Source organism: Gymnoscopelus microlampas (genome assembly GCF_963454915.1).
Source record: "Gymnoscopelus microlampas genome assembly, chromosome: 8".
Classification (NCBI taxonomy): Eukaryota; Metazoa; Chordata; class Actinopteri; order Myctophiformes; family Myctophidae; genus Gymnoscopelus; species Gymnoscopelus microlampas.
This window is the reverse complement of record NC_139945.1, coordinates 26,919,592-26,947,416: the sequence shown is the minus strand read 5'-3', so window position 1 is coordinate 26,947,416 and position 27,825 is coordinate 26,919,592. Positions and strand designations below refer to the sequence as shown.

Sequence of the window (27,825 nt, the reverse complement as noted above, 5' to 3'; positions counted from 1 at the left end):
GACACGTGACAATACGGTGAAATACTGTATAAATACATGGCGTCACTTTGACAGTGTCTTTGCCACTGTCAAAGTGAGGTAAGACAGGAACCATCACGAAATGGCTGCATGGCTGATACATAATTGGCAGATAGGACAGATAGGACACTTATATACTGCCCTGCCAAGGTAAAGAGCAGTAACTACGAAAAAAAAAATCACTGAAAAATGGGTTTAAAAGTGATTCAACTGGTCAGCCAAATGAGATATCGGCATATAAGTGATATTACACTAATTTTGCATCTGTTCTTGAGGTAATTGTTTATCCCCCAAAATCACAAAGGTTAATTTGACCTTTGGGATACACAAATAAGTCGGCGTGTCCAAAAACGTAGTTACTGCTCTTTACCTTGGCAGGGCAGTATAGACAGGAGGGATATGACACGTACACAGACGGATAGGACACTTACAGTACACAGACAGGACGGATAGGACACTTATACAGACAGGACGGATAGGACACTTATACAGACAGGACGGATAGGACACTTATACAGACAGGACGGATAGAACACTTACACAGACAGGACGGATAGGACACTTACATAGACAGGAGGGATATGACACTTACACAGACAGGACGGATAGGACACTTACAGTATACAGACAGGACGGATAGGACACTTACAGTATACAGACAGGACGGATAGGACACTTATACAGACAGGAGGGATAGGACACTTACACAGACAGGAGGGATAGGACACTTACATAGACAGGACGGATAGGACACTTATACAGACAAGACGGATGGGACACTTATACAGACGGATAGGACACTTATACAGACAGGACGGATCGGACACTTATACAGACAGGATGGATAGGACAGTTAGAACATAAGAATTAGAACATTCCCAACATTCCCAACACAAGTCTGGTAAGAGTGAGGTAAGACAGGAACAATCACGAAATGGTTGAGAAATGGCGGATACTGTAACAATTGGATAGGACACTTACACAGACAGGACGGATAGGACACTTACACAGACAGGACGGATAGGACACTTACATAGACAGGACGGATAAGACACTTATACAGACAGGAGGGATAGGACACTTATACAGACAGGACGGATAGGACACTTATACAGATAGAACATTCCCAACATTCCCAACAGCGGAGAGTTGTGCTCCGAGGAGCACTTTTTCTAGTATTAATATTATTATTGATTATTGATATATTATATGAGTAAGTGAAGGTGGGGGCCGCCAGTTGCCCATGTACAGTATTATGCTAGAATCAAGCCAAAATGTAATGTCAAGGATCTAGCCGATGATGCATTCATCCTGCAGACAATGATTCCACATTGCTGGAATTCCTCTCGTACAACCCAAGGATCTGTTCCCAGCGATTTGAAGGACCCTTACAATGTTATGTTTCCATTGACATGTTTGAGAGCATTCCTTGTCCTGCAAAAGTCCACACAACAAATCTAAAAAGTGTACAAATGTAAACACAACCCTTATATATGTGTACAAGAGCATCACAGAGGTCATCTCAAAGGAGCTGAGCAAGGTAACTGTACAGTATCCCAGACAGAGGATCATGACCTCCATCCTCACAAACAATGCCTGTAGTTCATACATGGGCAACTGGCGGCCCGGGGGCCACATGCTGCTCTCACCTTCACTTAATGCGGCCCGCAGGTTAATATCGGAATAATTATGTATTATTGATTTCAGCTGTTTCAACATGACCCGCTTTAATTACTTTAGTCTATATTATTAGCTTAATGACTAGTATTAAAATGTTATTGTCTTTGTTATGTCCAATGTATTTGTATTTAAGGTTATAAAGTTAACTTAAACATAGTTAAATGCATTTGAAATTAAATAAAAATGTTACTTTTCAGCACAATAGCAAAAAAAATATTCAGGATTCCAATCTAAAAATTGCAAAAATAGCAGATCTACAAGCTCAAAACGCATCGCTCTGCAACGCTTTTTGAGCTTATAGATTGGCTATTTTTGCTACTTTTGTGTGACATAGAATGACGAAGTAGGGCATTAATTACGAAAAAAAGTTAAAATACGGAGATAAGAGGTGTCTGCCGACAGTATATGCAATGTGGCCCTCTGGAGTGAGTGTGGAAATATAGTGGCCCTATCCATCATCAAAGCTGCCCACCATTGCTGTAGTTTGATAGCCATGCAGCCCAGAACGGACAAACTCATATAACCAGTTTATATAATTTCTATGTAGACTATCTTATGCATGTGTAATATTGCAGTATGTGATGCAGACTTAGGCTAATTATTGCATACATTGGAACATAAAATCTTACAACAGACTGCACACAATTTACCTAATGCCATATGCTCATAATGACAAAACCCCTGATTCTCCCAAACACAATCTGAAAAGCATTTGAAACGGTTTTAATCAAATGTACCCTAAAATCAAACTGGTACCAAATAGATGTGCAACCTGAGGTGGTACTGGTACCACATTCTGTAAATTCAGCATGTCATAGCTCTTGTTTTACTCTGTCGCCATCTGTTGGATCATGTCTTGCACTACAAACTGGTGCATCGATCCTAAATGATGAATCAGCCAGCCTTCACTCAAAATAAAGAAAGAAAGAAGGAATAAAGAAAAATGCAACTCTTTCTGTTTCTGAACAAGTTAGGCCATTGTTTTATTTCTGTGGACCTCAAAACTCTGGATTGCTATTGAAACCACTTCATCAACATACAATAGACATTTGTTTCAGATAATTAAGTTTTTGTTAAAGCTCTGTGTTCTGAAAGTAACCATTGCTATGGAGTGTTTGTTCAGTCTCTCCTGCTCTTTATTAAACACTAATAATAAATGTTCAAGTGTGTTACCAATTTCATCCAATCAGGAGAGAGTGCCCATATATCAGCTTCAATGTTATAGCATTCCAATTCCAATTGTGTCTGCTCATTTAATTATTTCATTACATCCAATTTCACTTGTTTATCCTGTAGGCCAACACTGATCTCTCTCCTGATTGGATGACAATGGTGCCCCGACTTGAAAATGTATTTTCTGTTTACTAACTGGAGAGAAGGGGGGGGGGGGGTACGAGACCCCTGTTTACTGAACAAACATTCAAAAGCAAAGAATTATGAATGAATGAATGAATGAATGAATGAATGAATGAATGAATGAATGAATGAATGAATGAATGAACTTTATTTGTCATTGTTACAGTTAAGAACAATAAAATTGTAGCAAACCCCTTAAAGTGCATTATACCACAACCATATATATTAAAATACAGAAAACTAGACCAGTCGATTTTTACAGTGGTGTCTCTGCACCTGCACGTGCAGAGAATTATCAGACTACAGAGCTATTTACCACATACTTAAAAAAGGGGAAAAATCACAAAGGTACACAGATTAGTGACAGTGATAGGGATTTTCAAAGTAAAGCATGGCAAGGCAAGGCTGCAAGGCAATTGGCTATATATAGGCAAGCTTATTCGTATAACAAATTTCAACAGCAATTCCGAACGTTCTATGAGCAATTAGACCAAAATAAACGTTATATAAATGTTATAAGAGGACCTTAAATAATTAATATAGAATAAAAAAATGCAAATACTTAAAATAAAACGTGAACGTAACATAAGAGAGTAACATGCACGCAAAACAGATACTTTGGAAATGAAAAGTACATCAATAAACAAAATGTAGCCTACTATCCTCTTGGCTTTTAGGCAAATCACCCCCCTCCCCCGCACACACACACACACACACACACACACACACACACACACACACACACACACACACACACACACACACACACACACACACACACACACACACACACACACACACACACACACACACACACACACACACACACACACACACACACACACACACACACACTCATGTTTCTGCACAGCATGCTAGCTGTCTGAGCTCTTATCTTATCTCCTTCAAACAGTAGACAGAGCTTTGAACATTCCCAGATTCTCTCACATAGAGCAGGAGAGAGAAGTCCTTTCACTTGATCTTTGTTTGTTTTTCAAAAAATAAAGATGGGCTGCCTTGAGTTAAGAGCTGGCTCAGATGAAATGATTAGCCTCATGTGTGGACAGACAGATGATGAACCCCAGTCTGGGATGTGGGAGTGTGTGCATGCAGTATGCATGGGTGACACTGGGCGTTGAGGTCATGACACACAGCTGGTGAGAGTATGTGGCCAGCAATGTGAAGGAGATGACCCCCACCCCACAGCTTTGGAGAATATGTGAGGAGACCCAAACAAACACAAAGTTATGAGTAAACACCACAACAGCTGGGAGTGTGTTTGAATCTGCAGTACTGTGTGTGTGTGTGTGTGTGTGTGTGTGTGTGTGTGTGTGTGTGTGTGTGTGTGTGTGTGTGTGTGTGTGTGTGTGTGTGTGTGTGTGTGTGTGTGTGTGTGTGTGTGTGTGTGTGTGTGTGTGTGTGTGTAAAGTAACTAAGTACATTAACTCAAGTACTGTAACATTTTGAGGTATTTTTACTTTAGTGGAGTATTGCCAATTTTCAATACCTTTACTTCTACTCCACTACATCTCTGAGAAAAATATTGTACTTTTACTCCACTACAATTATTTGAAAACTAGGTACTAGTTACTTTGCAGATATAAATGAATATATTATGGAACATACATTAACCACTTTAGGCTATTTTCAAACAACTTTTACTTTTGGTACTTCAAGTATATTTTTATACCAATACTTTTGTACTTTTATTCAAGCAACATTTTGAACACAGGCCTTTTACTTGTAACAGAGTATTTCTACATTGTGGTATTGATACTTTTGCTGGAGTAAAAAAATGTAGTACTTTTTCCACCACTGTGTGTGTGTGTGTGTGTGTGTGTGTGTGTGTGTGTGTGTGTGTGTGTGTGTGTGTGTGTGTGTGTGTGTGTGTGCGTTCGTGGTAGGTTGCTTATTATTTAAAGAAAACAATGGGCATGTCAGTGGAGCAGACACCCCCCAGATGGGAAGCGAAGCAGGGCCCACAGTACTCCCTGTAGGCTTTATGAAGAAAGGGCCTCCATTCCTCCAAGGAAGGAACCTTTTCAGATCCTTCACACTGCAGCCATGAAGGGACATTTACATTTTAAAGGGATAGTTCACCCTAAAAAAACACTTTTTTTCTATCGATCCACCTGATTCGGATGCTATCAATGCATAGAATGGGAGATTATCACGTTCTATCAGACCATTGAATGGGCGAAGTAGGCGACCTACCGTCTACCCCGCGATTTATCAGACCATTCAGTGGGCGTAATCAGGAGCTACTGACCTACCGACGGAGATGACTTAAATACTTTAGTTTCGGTTTTGGTTTTGGTTGTTTCGGTTTCGGACCATGACGGAGGCGCGCAGTCTCAGGCGAGGTGGAGCCCCGCGACGGGCCACCGAAGGAGCTAAGGCGACTGAGTTGCCGTCCGGAGCGGTGCGACCCTCGCCTGTGCCTACTCAGCGCCGTTCGAGTTATGTACCGATATGGACAGAATCGTAAATATTGTTGTGGGGACTGCTCCGCCTCCGTCGGTAGGTCAGTAGCTCCTGATTACGCCCAATGAATGGTCTGACAAATCGCGGGGTAGACGGTAGCTCGCCTACTTCGCCCATTCAATGGTCTGATAAAACGTGATAATCTCCCATTCAATGCATTGATAGCATTCGAAGCCGGTGATCGATCAGTCACCCCATTGAGACTTGAAAATTATTGTCTTAGGAATGCGAAAAAAAATAAAAACACATCCATGAATTCAAGTCTCCATGGGGTGACTAATCAAATTTTTTTTTTAAAGTAATTGGGGGGTGAACTATCCCTTTAATTATTCTTGGGCCTTTTTGTTTCTATGCCCTGATTTGACCTAGTTTTTAATTGGACCCTTTACCCTAGTATCATGTAATTGTTTGCTTGCCTTTGCTGTTTTATGCCATGTTTTTAAACCGTGTAGCCAGTGCCGCTTCTCCCTACACGCACACTACGCAGGTTGCGTGGGGCCCCGCCTACCCGCCGATCAAAGAGGCCCCCTCTCCGCCCCCTCCCTTCAGAAAATAACGTGCATTACTGTGTTCACATCCGCGCAGGCTGCCCAGCACAGTCTCTTCTGGGGGTCCCTGGCACAAACCATTTTCAGATGGGTGTCCGTGGCCAAATATACATTAATTTACGGGTCCTTGACATGAAAAAGTTTGAGATCCACTGCAATAGGGAACATTACTGTAAGAGCAATTATGTATTATGAACAAACTTAAACATTGATTTTGATTTCATAGCAACTCTACCCTGACCATGAAATGTACCAAGCCCAAAAGCCCTGTTGATACTGTAACTCACACAATCAGCTTATAGTTGGCTATGGTGAGCAGATTGCATTTTCATTTTTTTTGACTGACCCAATGCAGTGGCCTGGAAAATAGGTTATTTACTTTCTGCCAAATCCATTAGCAATTCTTTAGCAGTTCCATGGTGAAAGAGCACAAGCCATGCATCCTTCACAGACTGTGAGGAAAGTGTTAGAAACATTGACATTCAGATAATCAACGCACGCACGCACACACACACACACACACACACACACACACACACACACACACACACACACACACACACACACACACACACACACACACACACACACACACACACACACACACACACACACTTTAAATTGTAAACAGCAGCAATGCTACAGAAAAAAAAATATTCACAGACTCCATCTGCGAGAAGCTTTCATCCTTCTATCTAAACCAACAGGGTCCATATTAAACCAAGAGGGTCAATATTAAACCAACAGGGTCCATATTAAACCAACAGGGTCCATATTGAACCAACAGGGTACATAGTAGGCTAAACCAACAGGATCCATATTAAACCAACAGGGTACATATTAAACCAACAGGGTACATATTAAACCAACATAGGGTCCATATTAAACCAACATAGGGTCCATATTAAACCAACAGGGTCCATATTAAACCAACAGGGTACATATTAAACCAACAGGGTACATATTAAACCAACATAGGGTCCATATTAAACCAACATAGGGTCCATATTAAACCAACAGGGTCCATATTAAACCAACATAGGGTCCATATTAAACCAACAGGGTACATATTAAACCAAGAGGGTCAATATTAAACCAACAGGGTACATATTAAACCAACATAGGGTCCATATTAAACCAACAGGGTCCATATTAAACCAACAGGGTACATATTAAACCAACATAGGGTCCATATTAAACCAACAGGGTACATATTAAACCAAGAGGGTCAATATTAAACCAACAGGGTCCATATTAAACCAACAGGGTCCATATTAAACCAAGAGGGTCAATATTAAACCAACAGGGTCCATATTAAACCAACAGGGTCCATATTAAACCAACAGGGTCCATAGTAAACCAACAGGCTACATAGTAAACCAACAGGGTCCATATTAAACCAACATAGGGTCCATATTAAACAAACATAGGGTCCATATTGAACCAACAGGGTACATATTAAACCAACAGTGTCCAAATTAAACCAACAGGGTACATATTAAACCCTGTTTCACTGAGGATAAATCACACCATCCTTATAGAGACAAATAGAACCCACTGTTTTGACACTCTAACAAAACAAAGCAACACAAATACAACAACACAAGAATACACAACACAACAGCACCAACACAACAACAGCAAACACAACAATACACATCAGCAAACAACAACAACAACAACAACAACAACAACACACAACAGCAGCAACAACACAATATCAACACAACAGCACACTCTCATACATGCAGGTACACTTCCCTACCTTTAGCAGGTTCTCTTGTACTTGTTTCTTTGACAGATCCTTAGAGACGCTGATAGAATCCTTAATCCACTGGGTCTCAACGTACGGGTCCATTTGGTTCCATTTGTACACTTTCAGAAAATAAACACAGTGGATTATAGGGGTCCCAGAGAATAAAAAATAACATGGTATCAAATGGGGGTCTCTGGTAGGAAACTCAAAGAGTCTCCATTGAGTCAAAAACAAAACAAATCTCCATGAATTCAAGGCTTCATGGGGTGAGTAATAGCTACAAAAAAAGTCATTTTGGGGGTGAACTATCCCAGAGAATAATAATAAATATACTTTTAATTTAACATTTCAAATGAAACCTCCATGGTTCAGTCAATGAGGTCTTCCTCACAGGAAAGTATTCAAAATGGCCGCCATGCTCCTTCCTGTCAGGAGTAGTCACATGTCCACAGAGTTGGACTGGCCATTTGGCATACCGGGCAAATGCCCGGAGGGCCGGTGGGCCCACTGGCACAGCGGCCCACACGGGAGCATATTTTTGCTCCTGTGTTATGCTTATTACGGTCATTTCCGCGTCGTGTGGCCCAATTATTAGTTCCGTTAATGTTTGGGCTGGAATGCTTTACAGCAGTGGCATAATTTACATAGGGTTGCTGGGTTAAAACAGTGAAACCCCCCCGTTGACAAAACGGTGTGGGGGCTGGTTCGGACCAAAATGCCAGGGCTGAATTTAGGTCCCAGTCCGGCCTTGCAGCACACTAAAACCGAAATAAAGTATCAAAAAAAGTAACTTTATCCGCGGGAAACCCGGAAAAAAATCGCGCGCGCTAAGCGCGCGTGCATGTGTCCCGTATCATGCGTAGAGCCCCTGTGGAGTCTAAAGCGGCACTGCCTGTAGCACTTTGAGATTTGCAAGAACGTAAAGTGCGTTATAAATAAAATGTATAATTATTATTATTTAAAAAACACTTTCATAAAATGTCTTCTTCACACACCCCTTACATTTGAACAGGTGTTCTTCGTGTTCGTTCTCCTTTTGGGAGTTTCTCCTGGTCAGAAGTCCAACAGTGCTTGTTTTATGGGACCCTATCCAGACGAACCCCACGTTTTAGAGCGTAGCAACAGATGTTAATCAGAACTCACTTGACCTCATCCTCTCTGGCTCATCTCCTTAGGGACTTGATTGTTAGCCTGGACCACGTTGACATGGTTTTTGTGTGCATTAAACTATGAGAATTAACTTAACAGCACTGTCAGTTATCCATGTAATCACATATTTAGTTTGATATTTGATTGATTGGTTGAGGAATGAGCCCTTTGACAGTTGGAGTTAGTACAGAGGCCTTGATAAGGTGCAACCAAAAAGGTGACATGAACACATGAAGCAGGAAGCTCTCCACACAGGTGCCATGGTGGTGTCCAGCTCTCATCCAGCTCTTATCCTATAACACAAGTTGCTGGCAGCCTTTTATACTCAGCTGGAGGCAATTAGTTTGGACTCCACCATGTCAAAGGGTCGATTAACGAATAATACACATGCATAAATGCATATAACATTAACTCTCATAACATCTATTAAAACTCCATGAACTACACCAATAATGATTCTCATGCTACAACATTACACAACAATATCCCTAGCAATTCCAAATACACATTACAACCCCCCCTCTGCCCTTCTGACTTGGTCCAGCCCAATTACACTGGCCACAGTACAGCACAACTTACATGTTAAGCTTTCAATCAGCACTCATACCTATTACCCATTGCACCTGCCCCTCATGATTATCATTCAATACATTCTTAAAATCATGACTATTAATCATGCAAAATACATAATATATCCTATATTATAATTGCTCAGTGGGTCAACCGACCTACGGTGGGCGGACGGACAGGCGGGCGGGCAAGCAGGTGGACGGACGGGCGGACGGACGGACGGGCAGGGCGCCACAAACTTAACATGCAAACCTGCAAGGCACACCGTTGCTCCGTTCCACATGAAACCATTGCTCTGCCCCCTGGCCAATAGGGACAGGCTGTCATTGCTTAATCCCCGCCCCCTCTGTGTTCCTATTGGCTGGGCTTTAAACAGCCATAACTTCAGTTCCAAGCATGCTAAAGGCCTCAGACTTGGTGGGTGCTCTTAGACGGCAATTAGGGACAGGCTGAAGCCCCACTCCCATCTCTGTTCCTATTGGTTGGGGTTTAAATACCCATAACTACAGTTCCCAGTATGCTAAAGGCTTCAAAATGTGTAGGTCACGGGTGGTCTTACCAGATGGGCTGTAATTACTGAAGCCCCGCCCCCCTCACCAAACGCACAGGTATGACAGTGGACCTAGGTGCTGAAAGTGCATCACTGCTTGCCAGCAGTGTTATAGCTGTGTTTAATGCTTCAAACTGCCATACTTGGTGACCATTGCTCTTATCAGCGCAACATAGGACTAGTTGTGAAGGCCGCTTAACGGCCTGAAAATCTAGGCCTACTATGTACAATAACAAAACAAAACAAAGCTCATTTCAAACTAAAATTGTACTTTTTATAGCATTCTTGAAAGAAGGCCATATCCATCATGGCCACATAAAACCTTAATCCTTGGCAGCATTGTTTCTCAGTATAGTGGACTGGGAATATACTTTGCATGACATGGACCAATTCTCATCTCCAAATAACTGCCATGCCACTCGGGAATGAATATCCATACACAGCAGACTAGGCTTGTATTTTCTTTTTTTACAAGTTTCCCCATAAAACGAAAACCATCAAATGAAACTCATCATGAATGAGTCAACCCCGCCACTGTGTTGCATAATACCATTTTTCTCTTTTTCATTTCATGTGGCTTTTCTGCGGCCTCTCCAGTCTCCACTAGAGTGCGTATTGTGTGCAGCAGCACTGAGCAGCACAGCGTGCCCAAACGTGCATATATGCTGCTCTCTGCTCCAAAAAGGAGTGGATTGCGGCGGAAACATACCCACAGCAGACCAGGGGGGGGGAGAGAGAGAGAGAGAGAGAGAGAGAGAGAGAGAGAGAGAGATGGGAGAAGAAGAGGAGCGGCAGTCTCTCCTCCTGACACTTCATTGTTACATCGCTAACAACAGCAGTGAGTCGACTCCTCCAGACAGACAGACAGACAGACAGACAGACAGACAGACAGACAGACAGACAGACAGACAGACAGAGGTGACAAACTGACATTATAAACTAGTGAGTGCAGCTCTCTGTGTGAACTAGTGTGGACGGACGATCGTAAAATGGGAGCGGATCGCGCGGTTCCGTGAAGTATATGAATAGAAGTGGACTGTCCAACTCTTCTCTCTCTCTTATACACCATGGTGAAGGTAAGAAGACGTTATACATCATGAGAGTGTTACAACACGGTTATAACGGTTAGATAGAACCGTTACAGAGCGGTTACTTTGTATCCAGTAGTTGAGTTCGGACACACCGCTGGTCAGATCACATTTCACATTGAGCTGGCTCTCTGGGCAATGTTGGAAGAAGTACTTTTTTTTTTTTTTTTTTTACTTAAGTACAAGTATTAATACTGCAAGGTAGAAATACTCTGTACAAGTAAAAGTCCGGAATGTCTAAATTTACTTGAGTAAAAGTACAAAAAGTGTCAAAATAATACTTAAAGTAGGGTACCAAAAGTAAAAGTACTCGTCACGCGGAATGTCCCATTTCACAAGTTTTCAAAAATGTATAGGATTTTTTTGAAAATAGCAGACCTGCCTTGTGAGCTTGTAGATCTGCTATTTTCAAATGGCCGAAATGCATAGGGCTGAAGTGTTAATGTATGTTTTGTAATAATTATCAAGATGTAGGCCTACAAAGTAGCTAGTAACTAAAGTTGTCAAATAATTGTAGTGGCGTAAAATATACAATATTTGCCTCTGAGATGTAGTGGAGTAGAAGTAAAAGTACTGAAAATTGGAAATACTCCAGTAAAGTAAAAGTTCCTCAAAAGTGTACTTAAAGTACAGTACTTGAGTAAATGTACTTGGTTACTTTACACCACTGCCAGTAGTTCGGACACCGCTGCACAGAGCTCTCTGGATCAGATCACATTTCACATTGAGCTGGCTATGACTGAGCAGCGGTGGAATGAAGTATACTCAGATATTTTACTTCAGTAAAAGTAGCAAATATACCACAATGTAGAAATACTTTCTTACAAGTACAAAAGGTCTGTGTTCAAAACGTTACTTGAGTAAAAGTGCAAAAGTATTCTACTTGTCTTCTGCACGCAAACTGTATAGGCAGTGTTGCCAGATTCTGCGAGAGAAAAAAGCAACCAGATCTATGAAAACAAGCCCCAAAAAAGCGACTACAGGCCACATGAGCACTTTAAACGTATCTGCATTGGCTATTTGAAAACAGCAAACAAGCTCATCGCGACGCGTTGTGAGCTTGTAGATCTGCTATTTTCAAAACAATCTTGAAATAAAAGGTAAATGTTGATGGATGGGTCCAACCAAGGACAAATACATATTAATTTGGGGGGTCCTTGACATAAAAATATTTGAGAACCACTGGTTTAATCAACATTAGGAAACATAAACAAGCCCAAAAAAACAACAACCCGGCCGCAACTTCCAGTATTTACTAACAAATTTACCAAAAAAAAAGCAGACCTGGCAACACTGACTGTAGACCTGATAACTTGTGTTGATGGAGTGACATGTGGAGCTGTGATTGACAGACGGAAAGGGGCGGGGGAATGACACACACACACACACACACACACACACACACACACACACACACACACACACACACACACACACACACACACACACACACACACACACACACACACACACACACACACACACACACACACACACACACACTGCCACGGCTGCAAAAGAAACCTGATCTGCATAGGTAGGCTTCTCTATACCCGATGTAGGCTGTGTCTGTCTGCCCGCCTCTAAAACGTCCCCGGCCCCGGGCAATGGGGGGGGGGGGGGGGGGGGGAGATGGGGGGGTTTGTAGAAATACTCTGTTACAAGTGAAAGTTCAAAATTTACTTGAGTAAAAGTATAAAAGTACTGGTATCAAAATGTATTCAAAGTACCAAAAGTTGAAAGTACTCATTGTGCAGAATATGTCACATTTCACACGTTTTTAAATGTATAAACCATCTTTTGAAAATAGCAGCATGCTCACAAGTTGTGAGCTTGTAGATCTGCTATTTTCAAATAGCCAAAGTTTAAATATGGTTGAAGTGTTTAATGTATGTTTTCTAATAGCCTAATAATTACACATCTACAAAGTAGGCTAGTAAGTAAAGTTTAATAATAATTGTAGTGCAGTGCTTTTATTATTGTTGGTAATATTGTATTTGTCTTTTGATTTTAATTTGATTATCTCTAATCCAAAGGGAAAATGTCCACACAGTATTATCTAGATCACAATCTAGACGAAGTGCATCAGCTATCTGCCTGGATCAGTTCTTTTAGGTGAAAGCATTCTTCAGCAATAAATAACTCGTGATTTCTTGGACACAGATCAGTGATGGACAGTAACTAAGTACATTTACTTGAGTACTGTACTAAAACAAAATCAAGCACATGACTCCACTTCGCTTATAGGCTAGGAAGGGACTATTGGAACCCAAACTTCAAATATATTATGAATTAACACTGATGCCCTATTTCAAATATAGTGAAAATACCCATTTCTGACTTTGGGAAAATGTTATATTAAAAAGAAAATGTACTTCGTAATTTGTACTTTTGAACATTTACTTGAGTATCAGTGGTGTAAAGTAACTATGCACATTTACAAGTACTGTACTTAAATAAAAGTTTGAGGTATTTTTTACTTTACTTGAGTATTTTCAATTTTCAATACTTTTACTTTTACTCCACTACATCTCAGAGACAAATATTGTACTTTTACTCCTCTACAGTTATTTGAAAACTTTAGTTACTAGTTACTTTGCAGATATAAATTATTATAAAACATATACATTAACGACTTTAGCCCTATCTTATACATAGGCTATTTGAAAATAGCCGATCCACAAGCTCACAACTTGTGAGCTTGCAGATCGGCTATTGTCAAACATGTTGTACTTTTGGTGCTTTAAGTATATTTTGATGGCAATACTTTCGTACTTCTACTCAAGTACATTTTGAATTCCGGACTTTGACTTGTAACAGAGTATTTCTACATTGCAGTATTGATACTTTTACTTAAGTAAAAAATGTGAGTGCTTTTTCCACCACTGTTGAGTATTATGCTTTGTCCAGTGCTGACACACAGACACACTGGATTCAGATGTCTCAAAAGGAAACCAGAAAGTGAGATGGTTATCAGGGTGGGACATCAAAGGCCACGCTGCCAATTGGCCTCTATAAAGGGGCTTTGCCGCTCTAACTGCTGTTGCCATTTTGCTAATTACTGTGGTTAGAGAACGTGTCTTGATTTGAAGCCGGTGTTAACAGCAGATTGGTGTTAACTGAGATTTATTGGTGAAAGGGTTGAGAGGAACACCTGGTGTTGAAAGTTCACGATCCCTTTTAAAGAACAGATGGAACAATATGTGGGTGAAGAAGGAGAGATGGAGGGAGAGATAGAGAGACGAGGCTACAAAGCCAAATGGAGAGGGGATTCTGACAACTAGTAACTAGTAAGATAACTAGTGACTTGACATATCTCATTCTCACTGGTATTTTCCCCATGTCTAGTGCAGTGGTTCTCAACCTTTTCAGGCCACGACCCCCCAACATAATATTTGAACTGAGGACCCCCGCCCTGATAAAAGCACTTGGAATTGTAGGCATTACATTTAGTTTTACTTGGTTCCACAGATAAATGTTGTGAAAATAGCCGATTTACAAGCTCACAATGCCTTGCTTTGCGAGGCGTCTTGAGCTTGTAGATCTGCTATTTGTCATTGATGCAGTAATGGTCTTTTCTATTTTCTTCCCGTCTTAAATAAATAAATAAAAAGGTATTAAAAAAGGTGTCAAAAGTCCTTGAATTGTCACTTCACTGTCATCATGGGGACCCCCCCCAAAATCATGTGGGGACCCCCCTGGGGGTCCCGACCCACACGTTGAGTACCACTGATCTAGTGGGTTCATTATGGCCTGGGTGTGGTTTCTTGACAAGGCAGACGTTTTTGACTTTTTATGGCCTTTATACTGCAGCCTGCGTGAGGGGAGACAGACTTGTAAACATTGGGGTTGGATGGATGATGATGATATCCTATAGGAACCTTCTTCACTGACGATGAAGTCATTATTTTTATAAGAGCATATGAGGTCACACGAAAAGCGGAAATGAGAGTTCTGCCTGGTGCCTCGAAAACAATGGAAGACTAGATTAACCACTGGAGTCCCTCAGTGCTTTATGCCATTAAAGCCGGGAACGCATCTGTGTCGGTGCCGCGCTATGAGCTTGTAGATCTGCAATTTTTGAAAAATCGAGAAAATGTGTGCAAATCTTTGAATATCCGTATATTCTTTAAAGCGAACATTTGTAAAATATTTTGTTCCAGGGACCTCCTAAGCAAGTCAAAGTCACAAATGTTTGCTTTAAAAAATATGTATTCAAAGATTTGCACAAATTTTCATTTTTTCCCCCAAAATAGCAGAACTACAAGCTTGTAGAACAGCTACGATCTTGTAGATCTGCTATTTTTGAATAGCCAAATAAATCTCAAGTGACACAGATGCGTTCCCGGTCTCAATGGGTTATGCTAGTGTCTTTTCTGTTTTCACTCTATACAGTAAATATCTTGGCTGAAAGCTGATAGCTTGTCATCTGCAATTTTCAGCTGCGGTTTAAGTGGTTCTATGGTGTAAATCGTATTATCTTTATCTCATTATTATTAGTTATGTAAATTTGAATTTGCAAAGTTGTTCAAATGATGAACAACATTTAACATTTGCAACGTAATGCTACGTTTTAAAGAAAGACCAGGATGTTATCTCAGCTCACTGTTAAGATGTTTATGCATTCCAAAGGAAGAATGGTTTGCTTGATAAGAGCATGGCAGCGAGATAGCCCTAAATGTCATTAGGCTTTATTTAGGAGGTGATGTCTTGTTTGTACTTGATTTTACAGTCATAAGAGGCGGTCATGCCCATTCATGTGACGTCAAAACGAACTCAAATGACTCAGGTTTTTAACCCATTCAACCCGGGAACGCATCTGTGTCATTTTAAGATTTATTTGGCTATTCAAAAATAGCAGATATACGAGCTCATAGCGCGGCACCGAGTGCCGCGCTATGAGCTTGTAGATCTGCTATTTTAGAAAAAAGAAATCGTGCAAATCTTTGAACATATATATACTTTTTTTTTTTTTAAGTTTGAGAACCACTGATATTATGGCAACATAACTTTTTTTCCCCAAAAATACTGGATTTAAAAGACATTTGTAGAATCCCCCAGAAGCAAAGATTTGAGTTAAAAAAGGTTCGCTTTAAAAAACTCAATCAAAGAGTTGCACAAATTTTCACGTTTTTTCAAAAGAAAAAAAATTGCAGATTTACAAGCTCGTAGCGCGCTACGAGCTTGTAAATCTGCTATTTTTGAACAGCCAAAGTATAAAATAATGGTTAAAGTGGTTACACAGATGCATTCCCGGTCTTAATGGGTTAAAACAAAACATGCTTGCATGCTCATACGCACACACACACACACACACACACACACACACACACACACACACACACACACACACACACACACACACACACACACACACACACACACACACACACACACACACACACACACACACACACACACACAGCCTATGTCGCTGTACCCAATGTAATGGAATGAAAATTACAACCACCATCCTTTATAACAGCTGCAAAATTAAGTGGGGGTGAATGAATAAAACAGTACACGTAAAACAGTACACATTCCAAGACTTTTTACAAGTAAATTACCTTGTTACAGTTGCAACGGTCAAAGCCAAAGCACTGCACAAAACAAATCAGCAACTCTCTTTGATTAGACTTTGATCTTTGGAATGGGAATCTGCTCACACGTTGAACTTCAAGGAGTATACACACACACACACAACTACATAACATATTACATAACTACACTGTATAAAGGTCTAGTCTGAATAATGCTTTCTTTTTTCTCACAAAGCTTTTAATCCTTAGTGGTGAAAATATATTTCCCTCTCTTATCATGATACACATTTTCCTTTTTTTTAGGGTGAGATTTGTGCATCAAATGACTTCTGTAACTTTTGTACAGTATGTTAATAGCAGTGCTCTACTTAAGTGCACTGCACATATGTTGAATTGTGTCTTCAAAGATGATACAAACAAACAAATGGTTAGTCAGCCCCGCCATCCCAAAATACTAAATAGCAGTGGAGGCATTTTTTATTTATTCTCTAAACTGTAAAAACTCTCTGAGTTAAATAAACACTGAGGATTTTACTGTGTAGATGATTGACTCAGACAGACAACAGATACAGCACATCATTTGTAAATGGTACTTACTGTTTTGTGGCTGTAGTAAGTTTGTTTCTGTTGGTAAACATTGTAGTAAAACTGACTTATATAGTGAAAAAACAAAAGGACAAACAGCACATTTTCCATAGAAAATACAATACAGATCATACTGTTTCAGAATGTATTGTGAATGTAAAACCTCATTTCTATATTCAAAACATGGTGCCTTTAATTATTAATTTTGTGCCAAGTCATGCCTCGGTTAGGCTTAACCGTGCCTGCTTAGTTTCACAGAGTTACACAATGATAACCTCTGACCAAATTGTGCGTGTGTGTTTAGGAGTATATCTGATCTATTACAGTGCTCCTAATGTGTTTGATAAGCTTGTGTAACAGCAGATTAGGTGAGACACACATGTTCAAGGCAAACCGTACAAGTGCAAGTTTTCTCAGACGGCTGGCTGTCGACATTTACGATCTTACAGTTATTGAGGGGTCCTGGTGACGGCTGTGAATAGAGGTACAGTACTAATAGACGTATATGCCATTGTGATGTGAATGGTTTTGCGCTTGTTTTAACATAGATATTAGTTTAAATTACTCTCTAATAAGCATGTATTTAGCCTGCTTCTCTCTGAGATTAGCTGCTCATAACTTGCGTTCTGACATGGTTTATCCAAAAGCATTCATTTGATCGCATTTACTGGTTACATTCTAGAGAGGATTTCTTTCTGTGGTTTGCAGCGATGCAGTAACTGAGCTTTAGCTGGTAAATAAGAGTGAGTCTATGTTTCCATGATGAGTAGTTCTGGCTGAGTCTAGCTGAACGCACCTAGAGTAGTCCAAGGGCTCATCAATCAGTTGCTGCTGAAGATGTGACATTCGATATGTTTGATCTTGTTTATGTTGTTGTACCTGCTTTGTCATTGCATTGTGCACAATTAGAAAGTGCAAACAAAGTCTTTGATCAAGGATCAAAGAATCCCCCCCCCCCCCTTCTCCCCTGGGGGAGAAATTAGAGCTGCTCAAGTCAAGTTGCATGATTTAAATAAATAAAAAAGCTTCAAGTCCTTACAGAAAAGAGGTTGAACAAAGAACTTAAGGATGGTGTTTCACATGGGAACATTATTCTCCAATTTCCCCTAAAACTGCAAATGAGAGGAGACCTTAAGCTGGGCAGATGAAGGTTAGTGATTTTGATGTGGAATGTTACTAAGTGGAGTGCAGGGGGGTGTGCAGTGTACATGGATTAAGCTCAAAATCTAACTCACTGTAGCTGTACAGGAGTTTAGATTTGATTTTGGTGCAGGAACGTGTCAACATGGATGTTAAAAAAGACATTCAAAGCCGTTATCTTGGACACTTATTAAAGGTAGGGTAAGTGATATTTTTTGGTAATTCTTTTTGTTTTGTTAAAAAGGTTAAAGTACTATATTCTAATAGTAATCATTGCTACAGAGTGTTTGTTCGGTCACAGTGGTCTCTCCAGCTCTTTAGTAAACAGTACATTTTCATTTCAAAATGTAAGCCAATCAGGAGAGAGCACTGAGAATGCATTTTCTGTTTGATAAAGAGCTGCAGAGACATGGAGACTCATTTTACTGAACAAACACTCTATAGCAATAAGTACTATCAGAATATAGAGCTATTTAACACATTTTAACCAAAGTAAATCACTTACCCTATAGCATAGCTCCGATTCTCTCTCAGTTACGTCATCAGTCTGTATATGGTCAGTAGCTTGGTCCATATGGTACATACATTTTCCAACCTTATACCTCGTATTGAAGCATTGTATTCATGAAATAGTCTCATACGCCTACCTGAGCACATGCTTCCATTGACACATGAAACAATTTCTACGTTTCTTAAAATAAACTAATGTTTGTTTCGTTTTGTGGCTGAGTTTTTCCCACAGATTTCTTTACAGCCTTAAAGGTTGTAAAAAATCACTCGAGACTTTAATTGTCCTCATAAACCTTAAACATCAAATGAGAAAAAGAAAGGACTGCAGTTACTTTTTTTTCCCATGACAGAGGCCATAATACTGTCTAGCAGTGGTGGAAAAAGTACTCACATTTGTTACTTAAGAAAAAGTGTCAATACTGCAATGTAGAAATACTCTGTTATAAATAGGAGTCCGGAATTCTAAATTTACTTGAGTAAAAGTACAAAAGTATTGGTATCAAAATGTACTTTAAAGTACCAAAAGTAGAAAGTACTCATTATGCAGAATGTCCCGCTTCACAACGTATACATCATATGTTTAAAATGTATAACATCTTTTGAAAATAGCAGATCTACAAGCGGTTATTTTCAAATGGCCGAAATGTATATAGGGCTGAAGTGGTTAATGTAGATTTTGCAATCAAAATCTACAAGGTAACTATAACTAAAGTTGTCAAATAATTGTAGTGGAGTAAAAGTATAATATTTGCCTCTGAGATGTAGCAGAGTAGAAGTAAAAGTATTAAAAAATGTAAATACTGAAGAAAGTATAAATACCTCAAAATTCTACTTTAGTACAGTACTTGAGTACATGTAGTTAGTTACTTTACACCACTGCTGTCTAGGTCCACACAGCCTGAAGCTGCTCGTCTGTCATGTTAAGTACCATAAAGCTCTGCCCTGTCTTGCCCTGTTAGTCTCGCGAGTCGCGAGCCAGACGGTTGCCTCCCACAAATTTCAAATGCTTCCATCTTGGAGTCTAGAGCACGGAAGCTCTGAAAATGATCCGGGGGTACAGCGGAACCCCCACCCCCCCCCCCCCCCACACACACACACACGTGTGCGCACACACTTCCGTTTCGTCTTTGCAGTCACGTAAATATTTCCTACTGTATATCTAAATAGTGGAAGCATAATGCTGCTTAGCAGAAATGGGAATTCAAAAATATGTTTTAAAAGGATAGTTCACCCCCAAAATGTCTTTTTTTCTATGGATTAGTCACCCCATGGAGACTTGAATTCATGGATATTTTTTTGTTTTTGTCTCATTCCTAAGCGTGGGGTTTGATGACCGGCAGCGGTTCCGGTAGGAGACACAAAGAGTCTCCTTTGTGTCTCCTACCGGAACCGCTGCCTGCCGGTCCGCTGGTCATCAAATTATTGGCTTATTGGAATGAGACAAAAACAAAAAAAATATCCATGAATTCAAGTCTCCATGGGGTGACTAATCCATAGGATTTTTTGGGGTGAAGTATCCCTTTAAAGATATTTTAAAATACGTAGCACGGAAATGACGGACAGATGACAGCTTCCTTTCTCGGCTTTCGGGAGGTTGTACCTGTTCCAGACTTTACATAGCATTCAGGAGATTGTGGAATAGTAGTCTGGCTACGCGAGACTAGTCTTGTGTAGTGGTTCCCTGCTCTATACCGGGAGGCATGCGATAATCCGACAGACCTTTTCTCCGACTATGTGGCATCCGCGTGCGGTTAGGGTTAGGGTGCGGGTTTGGTTCGGGTTTAGTATTGAAACGTCGGAGCGCTGCGCTGTCGGAGGAATGCGCTGTCGGACTAACGTACTGCACCCCTCTATACCTGTTGTGGTGCATTGTGAATTCTTAGAGTAAAAGAAACCAAATGCATGCATGCCCTGTTTTCCACCCCATTCCTCATAAATACAGTATGTTTGTATCAACTACATCTTTTCAGGATATTGTTTCTTTACAATTATTTGTGTTTTTAGCCATGCTAGTGAAGGCCTTTTCTCCACTACACTAGCAAGTGCATCATGGGGATCTAAGGATATTGGATCAAACCACTTTAGGTTACGTGGGGTGTAAGGAGGAGCAGCCGCTACGCCAGATAGCGGGGCATCAGGACTCTTGTTCTGGGGATATCAGGATAGCAGTGAAGCTACATGAAATAGAACATTCTTCACTGTTCTACCGCGGTTCTGGGTGCTTGGTTCAGAGTATGGGAAGCCATTGGCGACGCTCTCATTGGCTGGCCTTTAGCCAATAGGGAGAAAAGGGAGAAAGGGAAAAAAGTGACGACTAGTTGCAGCGTCTGTTTATTGACAGCTTTGCCAAGCTGTAAAAATGTATGCATTGGTTATAGGCAGTGGTGTAAAGTAACTAAGTACATTTACTTGAGTACTGTCTGTACTTAAGTACAGTTTTGAGGTATTTTTACTTGACTGGAGTAGGCTATTTCCAATTTTTAGTACTTTTATGTCTACTGTAGTTACTAGTTACTTTGTTTGAATTATTAATACAAAACATACAACCTCTTCAGCCCTATTTAAACTTTTACTATTTGAAAATAATCGATTTACAAGCTCACAATGCGGCCCCTCACGACACGTTGTGAGCTTGTAGATCGGCTATTTTCAAAAGATTTTAATACATTTGATACATAATATCTTGTGAAACGGGACATTCTGCATAAAGAGTACTTTTACTTTTGGTACTCTAAGTACATTTTGATGCCAATACTTTTGTACTTTTACTCAAGCACATTTTCACCTGTAACCGAGTATTTCTACATTGCAGCATTGCCACTTGAAGCTCAAATGTATTTGTTACTTCCTCAGAACACAATGGCACACCTGCTGTGGCTGGGCGTGTCTCTGGTGCTGGTGGTGGATGTCCACGCTGCTGGCACTCCGGTGAGGAACTGTCACCCTGCCTGCCACTGTGAGGTGGAGAGCTTCGGCCTGTTCGACAGCTTCAGCCTGACCAGGGTGGACTGCCGGGCACTGGGGTCCGGTACCACCATGCCTATCCCCATACCCCTGGATACCGCTCACCTGGACCTGTCCTCCAACACTGTGGGTCCGCTCAGCGATGCCATGCTGACCGGTCCTGGCTACACCACCTTGGTCAGCTTGGATCTCAGCAGCGACCGCATCACCCAGGTCTGTCTCATGGAGAATCACGCAGTAATACATTAAATACAATTAGATTAAGCACTTAACCCATTCAGACCGGCAACGCATCTGTGTTACTTTAGATTTCTTTGGCTATTCAAAAATAGCAGATCTACAAGCTCATAGCGCGGCACAGAGTGCCACACTATGAGCTTGTAGATCTGCTATTTTTGAGAAAGAAATACTCAAATCTTTGCTTCTGGGGGGTCCCTGGAACAATATTTTCAGATGGGGGTCCGTGGCCAAATACATATAATTTTGGGGGTCCTTGACATGAAAACGTTTGAGAACCACTGATATTATATAGCAACATAAGTTTTTTCAAAAAACAAACTGTTAGGATTTAGAGGACATTTGTAGAATCCCCTAGAAGCAAACATTTTAGTTAAAAATGAATAAAAAGAAAAGAAAAAAGGTACAGATTTGTACAAACTTGCACCTACTAATGGACAATAAAGTTATAGTAAATATAAGCCAACTTTATTTGTAATAAATACCTCAAAAAACAAGATTACAGAACAATGAAAGAGGCAAAATATAAGAACTAAACATGTTAGAACAAATTGGTCTGTTTAACACTCTCACTGACAGCCAGGTATTAATTAATTAATTCTTCCGCCTCTGCCAGCGTTTTTTACCTTATTTTTAAGATCCATGGAGACCCACAGAAGCTACGTTGTGGACACGGATGTAAACAAAGGCCGTCTGGGGGGGGGGGGGGGGGGGGGGTCTCGTCTATCCACCGGAACAAAAACATTTTACCGCGATCATCAATTCTATTGTTATCTGCTGTTTTTTTTTTAAATTGACGTAGATCTATGTCAATGGCAGTCAACAGTTGGACTGACACACTGATCTTTGTAATTTAATTACTTGATATTAAAGCTGGTCAAAACCACAATGTACTAGACCATCTTCCTTAGTTATAGTCAGATTTTCCGTGTAATTCTGTCATACAGTATACTTTTTAATGTTGCAGTTTTTACCCAATATGTGGATGCATCTTGGAACTTACTGATCCATCATTAATGACTTCATCTCTTTGCTGTGTCTTTGCGCCTCGCTTTTCCTCTTCAATGTGTTGTCCATTGTCCTCTTTCTGTTTCCTCTTCTCCTTTTCACCTCGTCTTTCTTTAACTCCTTGTCCTCCTTATCCTCCAATCTCCAGATAAGTCCAAAAGCCTTGTCCAAGCTTCGTTACCTGGAGACTCTCGACCTGAGCCACAACTCCTTAGAGAGCCTCCCGCCCAGCTGCTTCTTCGGCCTCCCTCTGGCAGAAGTTGACCTCAGCCACAACCGCTTCCAGGAGTTTGACATGGACGCGTTCACCACCAAAGCTCACAGCGAGCCTGTCAGCGTGGATCTGTCTAACAACCTGCTGACGTCGGTCTCCAGGACTCAGGCCGGAGGAGTCCTCCACGTCCAGAGCTTGACTCTGACAGGAAACAGGCTGACCACCGTCCCCAGACTGGAAGCCGTTCCACTGAGATACCTAAACCTGGACGGGAACCCCATCACCCGCATCGAAGAGGGGGCCTTCGCTTCGCTCAAGGACCTGGTTCACTTGTCTCTCAGCAGTCTCCACGAGCTCCAGGAGATCCAACCCCACAGCTTCAAGGGCCTGCAGAGCCTTCAGGTATTGGATCTGTCCAACAATCCTAAGCTGAAGACGCTGAGCCCCATGGTGTTCAGTGGACTGGACTCCCTGCTGGAGCTGAACTTGTCCAACTCCGCAGTGACATCCTTGCCAAGTAACTTGCTGAGCCATTTGCCCAGCATAAAGGACATTACGCTGGGACACGGCATCCACTGCTGGAGGACTCGCAAACAGGGCCAGTTCCATTGGCAGCTCGGGCAGGTCACACACGACGACGTGCTGAGCTGTAACGTCAAGGGCATTGCATCGTGAGGTTGTGCCTTGAAGAAAAGGAGCGTAACAAACATTTCTGTGCCAGAACTGTGCTTTTTGTACTCTTGGAAGTATATGCAAACCATTTTTCGGGGGTTATTCATGTCATTTTGATAATTGATCTTAAGGGGACACTATCATGCTTTTGCATTTCTGTTAATTGCTGATGGTGGTCATAGTCTATTAAAGCAGGGGTCTTCAACAGGGTGTCCGGGACCCCTAGGGGGTCCTCAGAGGTACTACAGGGAGTCCACCAAATCATTGTGTGATAGGAACTTAGTTTTTTTTACATTAATCACTTGAACCCTAACATCCCTATTCTAAGGACAACTTTAGCCAAAAATAGCTGAGCTTGTAGATCATCTATTTTCGGCAAAGAGAGTACAGAGTGAACGTTTACTAAGTATTGACGGTTTAAGTGGTTAAATGTCTGAAAATACACATTAACATGAGTCCAACATCTATGAAAAGGTTTAATCTGCAACACAATTTCATGCAATATATAGTGGGAGTCCCTGCTTCATCTCGCTCTCAGAGAGGGGGTCCTTGGGCTGAAAATGTTGAAGACCCCTGTATTAGAGTATTTACCTGTTTGTTTTGGCTGTCTGTTTTGGCCTTTCTCAGTGTTTCTACATCCTATGATGCATTTTGCAGGCAAGCATCAACTTGACATGCCCACACGGCCTATGGCCGCCATTACATCAACATGATTCATGATTTCCGAGGTCAAGATAGATATTTTGCTGAAGACGCTCACAGCCACCAAGGGTAGCGACTAAAAACCAGGAACTAAGGGTTGTAGGTTTCACATTAACTTTGACTTGACTCCAATGACATCACTGGAGTAAAGTTTTCAGCACAATGTCGGTGTCAGCAGTTTTTATGGCTGCTAATGTAACTTCAGCTCTACAAAAAGAACATGGATAATGTGGAGGTCGTGATAGTGTCCCTTTAAAGGTTCTGTGTACACATTTTGTTTTGTAAAGGATTCATGAAGCATTTGTTAACATTAGGTAAGACTTGATTTAAATGAGAAGTTCTCAAAGTGTGTTTCATAAGGTATTCCTCCGTAATGGTCTATGTAGCACACAAACATTTCTTCAGCACCTTTTACAAGTCTTTGGTCATGTTTTACAGATGTGTAATGAATCCAAAAAGTGACACTGTGTGTGTACATGGAACTTAAGTCCTTATTCAGTAACTATTTGTATTTTGCACTTTCATCCATGCATGTGGGATATTTAGTAGGTCGTGGCTTCTGAACCATCTGCTGGTACCGAGGTAAAAGCTTTGAACCGAGGGGTTTGAGGTCATGCAATATCCTTGGCTAACCTCCCTCCCAGATCACAGATAACCCTGACTCACCTTAACCCTTACCCTGACCTTAACCACACCAAACACATGCCTAAACATAACCATTTAATGACCAAATGCCTAAACATAACCATGTGTAGCCTTATACCTGAACTTATTGTGTAACGTAATGCCTAAACACAACCTTATTAATGTTATGCTATACGTGTATTCAGGTCAGCTTCGCGCTGCTATCATGAAACGCATTATGGGTCGATACCGCGCGGTTCAGGAGCCACTCCTTTATTATTCAACTCTTAGTTGGCCCAAATCTCATGCAAAATGTAAAAGCCTACTATTGCATTGATTATGATAGCCAAGGACACTGCTTTGGCACCACCTAGCATCCATCCTTACTTTTAACCACTACAGGTTTTCTTTTTCCATATAGAAGGAGATGCTGTCTTCCAGACATTGATAGACTAGACAGTAAGCATTTAATATGTAAGGACATGAATTGTTTTCGACTATCCATTGCCAAATATACTATCAGTGATGTATTTACTACTGTTTGAAAGGTGCCATACTTTTTGGCAAAGTCCAGTTATCAAACCTATATATAATGCAAGTATTTTGCACATCTGTACAAAGGAGACAGGTGCATAATGAGAAGACCAAAACGAGGGCCCCGACGTACTGAAAGAAAACTTCAAATGTAAAAAAGAAGGAAAAAAAAGATTTAATGGGAAAATGGTTATTCCTTCTGTTTCAAACCTTACAATAAGTGCATTCAACATAGCTAGGCAAGGAAACTACTAATCACCAGAAGTCTTAAGTGTATTCTCTTCTAAAAACAAGCAAAAAACTTCTAAAAACTAAGAGCATACCTAGAGCTAAGGTAAAAGTGCAATATATCAGCTACCTACTTTCTTCTGGTCATATTGGTCATATTGATGCACAATATGACCGGGATGTCATCTAAAATGGGTAAAAAGGCATTTTTAATTTCATTAGCAGAATAAAAGGTGTCCCGTCAACTTTGTTTGTGCCATTTGGCATAGTGATGGTAAGGTTGGTCATGTTTCCAGCCTATGGCTTTGAATTCACTAACTGCCGCCTTGCACACACATTACGCAACAATAACGCTGTTTATATCGCCAAGCGGGTTTACCTGACCCACCAAGGCCTGACACATCCCCGTGACCAAGCTAAACACAACATATTTTGGTGCCAAAGCAAATTGACTTAGGCTGTATTCCAGAAATGCAGACATGTTTGATCACGATCTGATAGGCTGAAAGAGACATGTGATCATAATATATTAAAATAATGTTTCCTTGTTGATATATCCACAAAGATTTAAATATCACAACATCAGACATGTAGTTATGTTTGCCAATATTTTTCATGTTGAAACATATAAGACATCAACCTACACTATGCTTTTTAGTGTACATGTAAACTTGCCTTGGTATTACTGTGGTATATTATTGTTGGCCTTAAAGGACAATCTGCCGCTTGACTGCAGATGAATGTGTGATATCTGTGTGAAAACAGGGCTGGAGTCTGTGTTCACTTTGTCCTCAGATCAATTGGACATTCTAATTGAAACTGTCAGTCAATGATTTGTGTTCTAGCATTCATTCACAGTTATTTGATTCAGGGTGAAAGTTAAAACGAGTTGACTCCAATGAAGAGGTTTGTAATTGTGTAATTATAATGTACATAGCTTTGCATACAAATTATAGGTAATAAATTGATTATTCTCACACTTGGCCTTCAAGTTTCAGTTTCTGTACATTTCTTGTAACCAGTGGTGGAAAAAGTACTCACATTTCTTACTTAAAAGTATCAATACTACAATGTAAAAATACTCTGTTTCAAGTAAAAGTCATGAATTCAAAATTTACTTGAGTAAAAGTACAAAAGTATTGGTATCAAAATGTACTTAAAGTACCAAAAGTAGAAAGTACTCATTGTGCAGAATGTCCCATTTCACAGGTTTTCAAATGTATACAAATATTTTGAAAATAGCTGATCTACAAGCGCACAATGCGTCGCATCGATTCGTGACACATTGTGAGCTTGTAGATCTGCTATTAGCCAAAATGTATGTAGGTCAGTATATGTATATATATGATGTGGTTAATGTATGTTTTGTAATAATAATCAAAATCTACAAAGTAACTAGTAACTAAAGTTTTCACATAATTGTATAGTGGAGTAAAAGTACAATATTTGCCTCCGAGTCTGAGGTGTAGTGGAGTAGAAGTAAAAGTACTGAAAATACTCCAGTAAAGTAAAAAATACCTAAAACGTGTACTTAAGTACAGTACTCGAGTAAATGTACTTAGTTACTTACCACTGCTTGTAACTCATGTCTACTGAAACAACATGCTGGCTGTGACCACATCACTCTTATTAGTTTGTTCTAACAATTATAGGTGTGGTGTCCTTGTA

At 40.5% G+C, this 27,825-nt stretch overlaps 1 protein-coding gene across 1 annotated transcript; it reads left to right on the top strand.

Moving 5' to 3' along the window:
• Positions 1 to 10,833: 10,833 nt before the first annotated feature.
• On the top strand, positions 10,834 to 27,136 carry tsku (tsukushi small leucine rich proteoglycan homolog). Its single transcript, XM_084064250.1, has 3 exons — positions 10,834 to 11,187; positions 21,828 to 22,151; positions 23,332 to 27,136. Exons 1-3 carry the CDS (start codon positions 11,179 to 11,181, stop codon positions 24,070 to 24,072), a joined length of 1,074 nt encoding a protein of 357 aa, XP_083920376.1. The 5' UTR covers positions 10,834 to 11,178; the 3' UTR covers positions 24,073 to 27,136.
• The last annotated feature ends 689 nt before the right edge of the window (positions 27,137 to 27,825 follow it).

Bases quoted from the DNA above. Each gene is read 5' to 3' on its own strand.
- tsku (XM_084064250.1), top strand. The intron at 22,152-23,331 runs GTCTGTCTCATG...TCCAATCTCCAG, and splicing joins GCAGCGACCGCATCACCCAG to ATAAGTCCAAAAGCCTTGTC.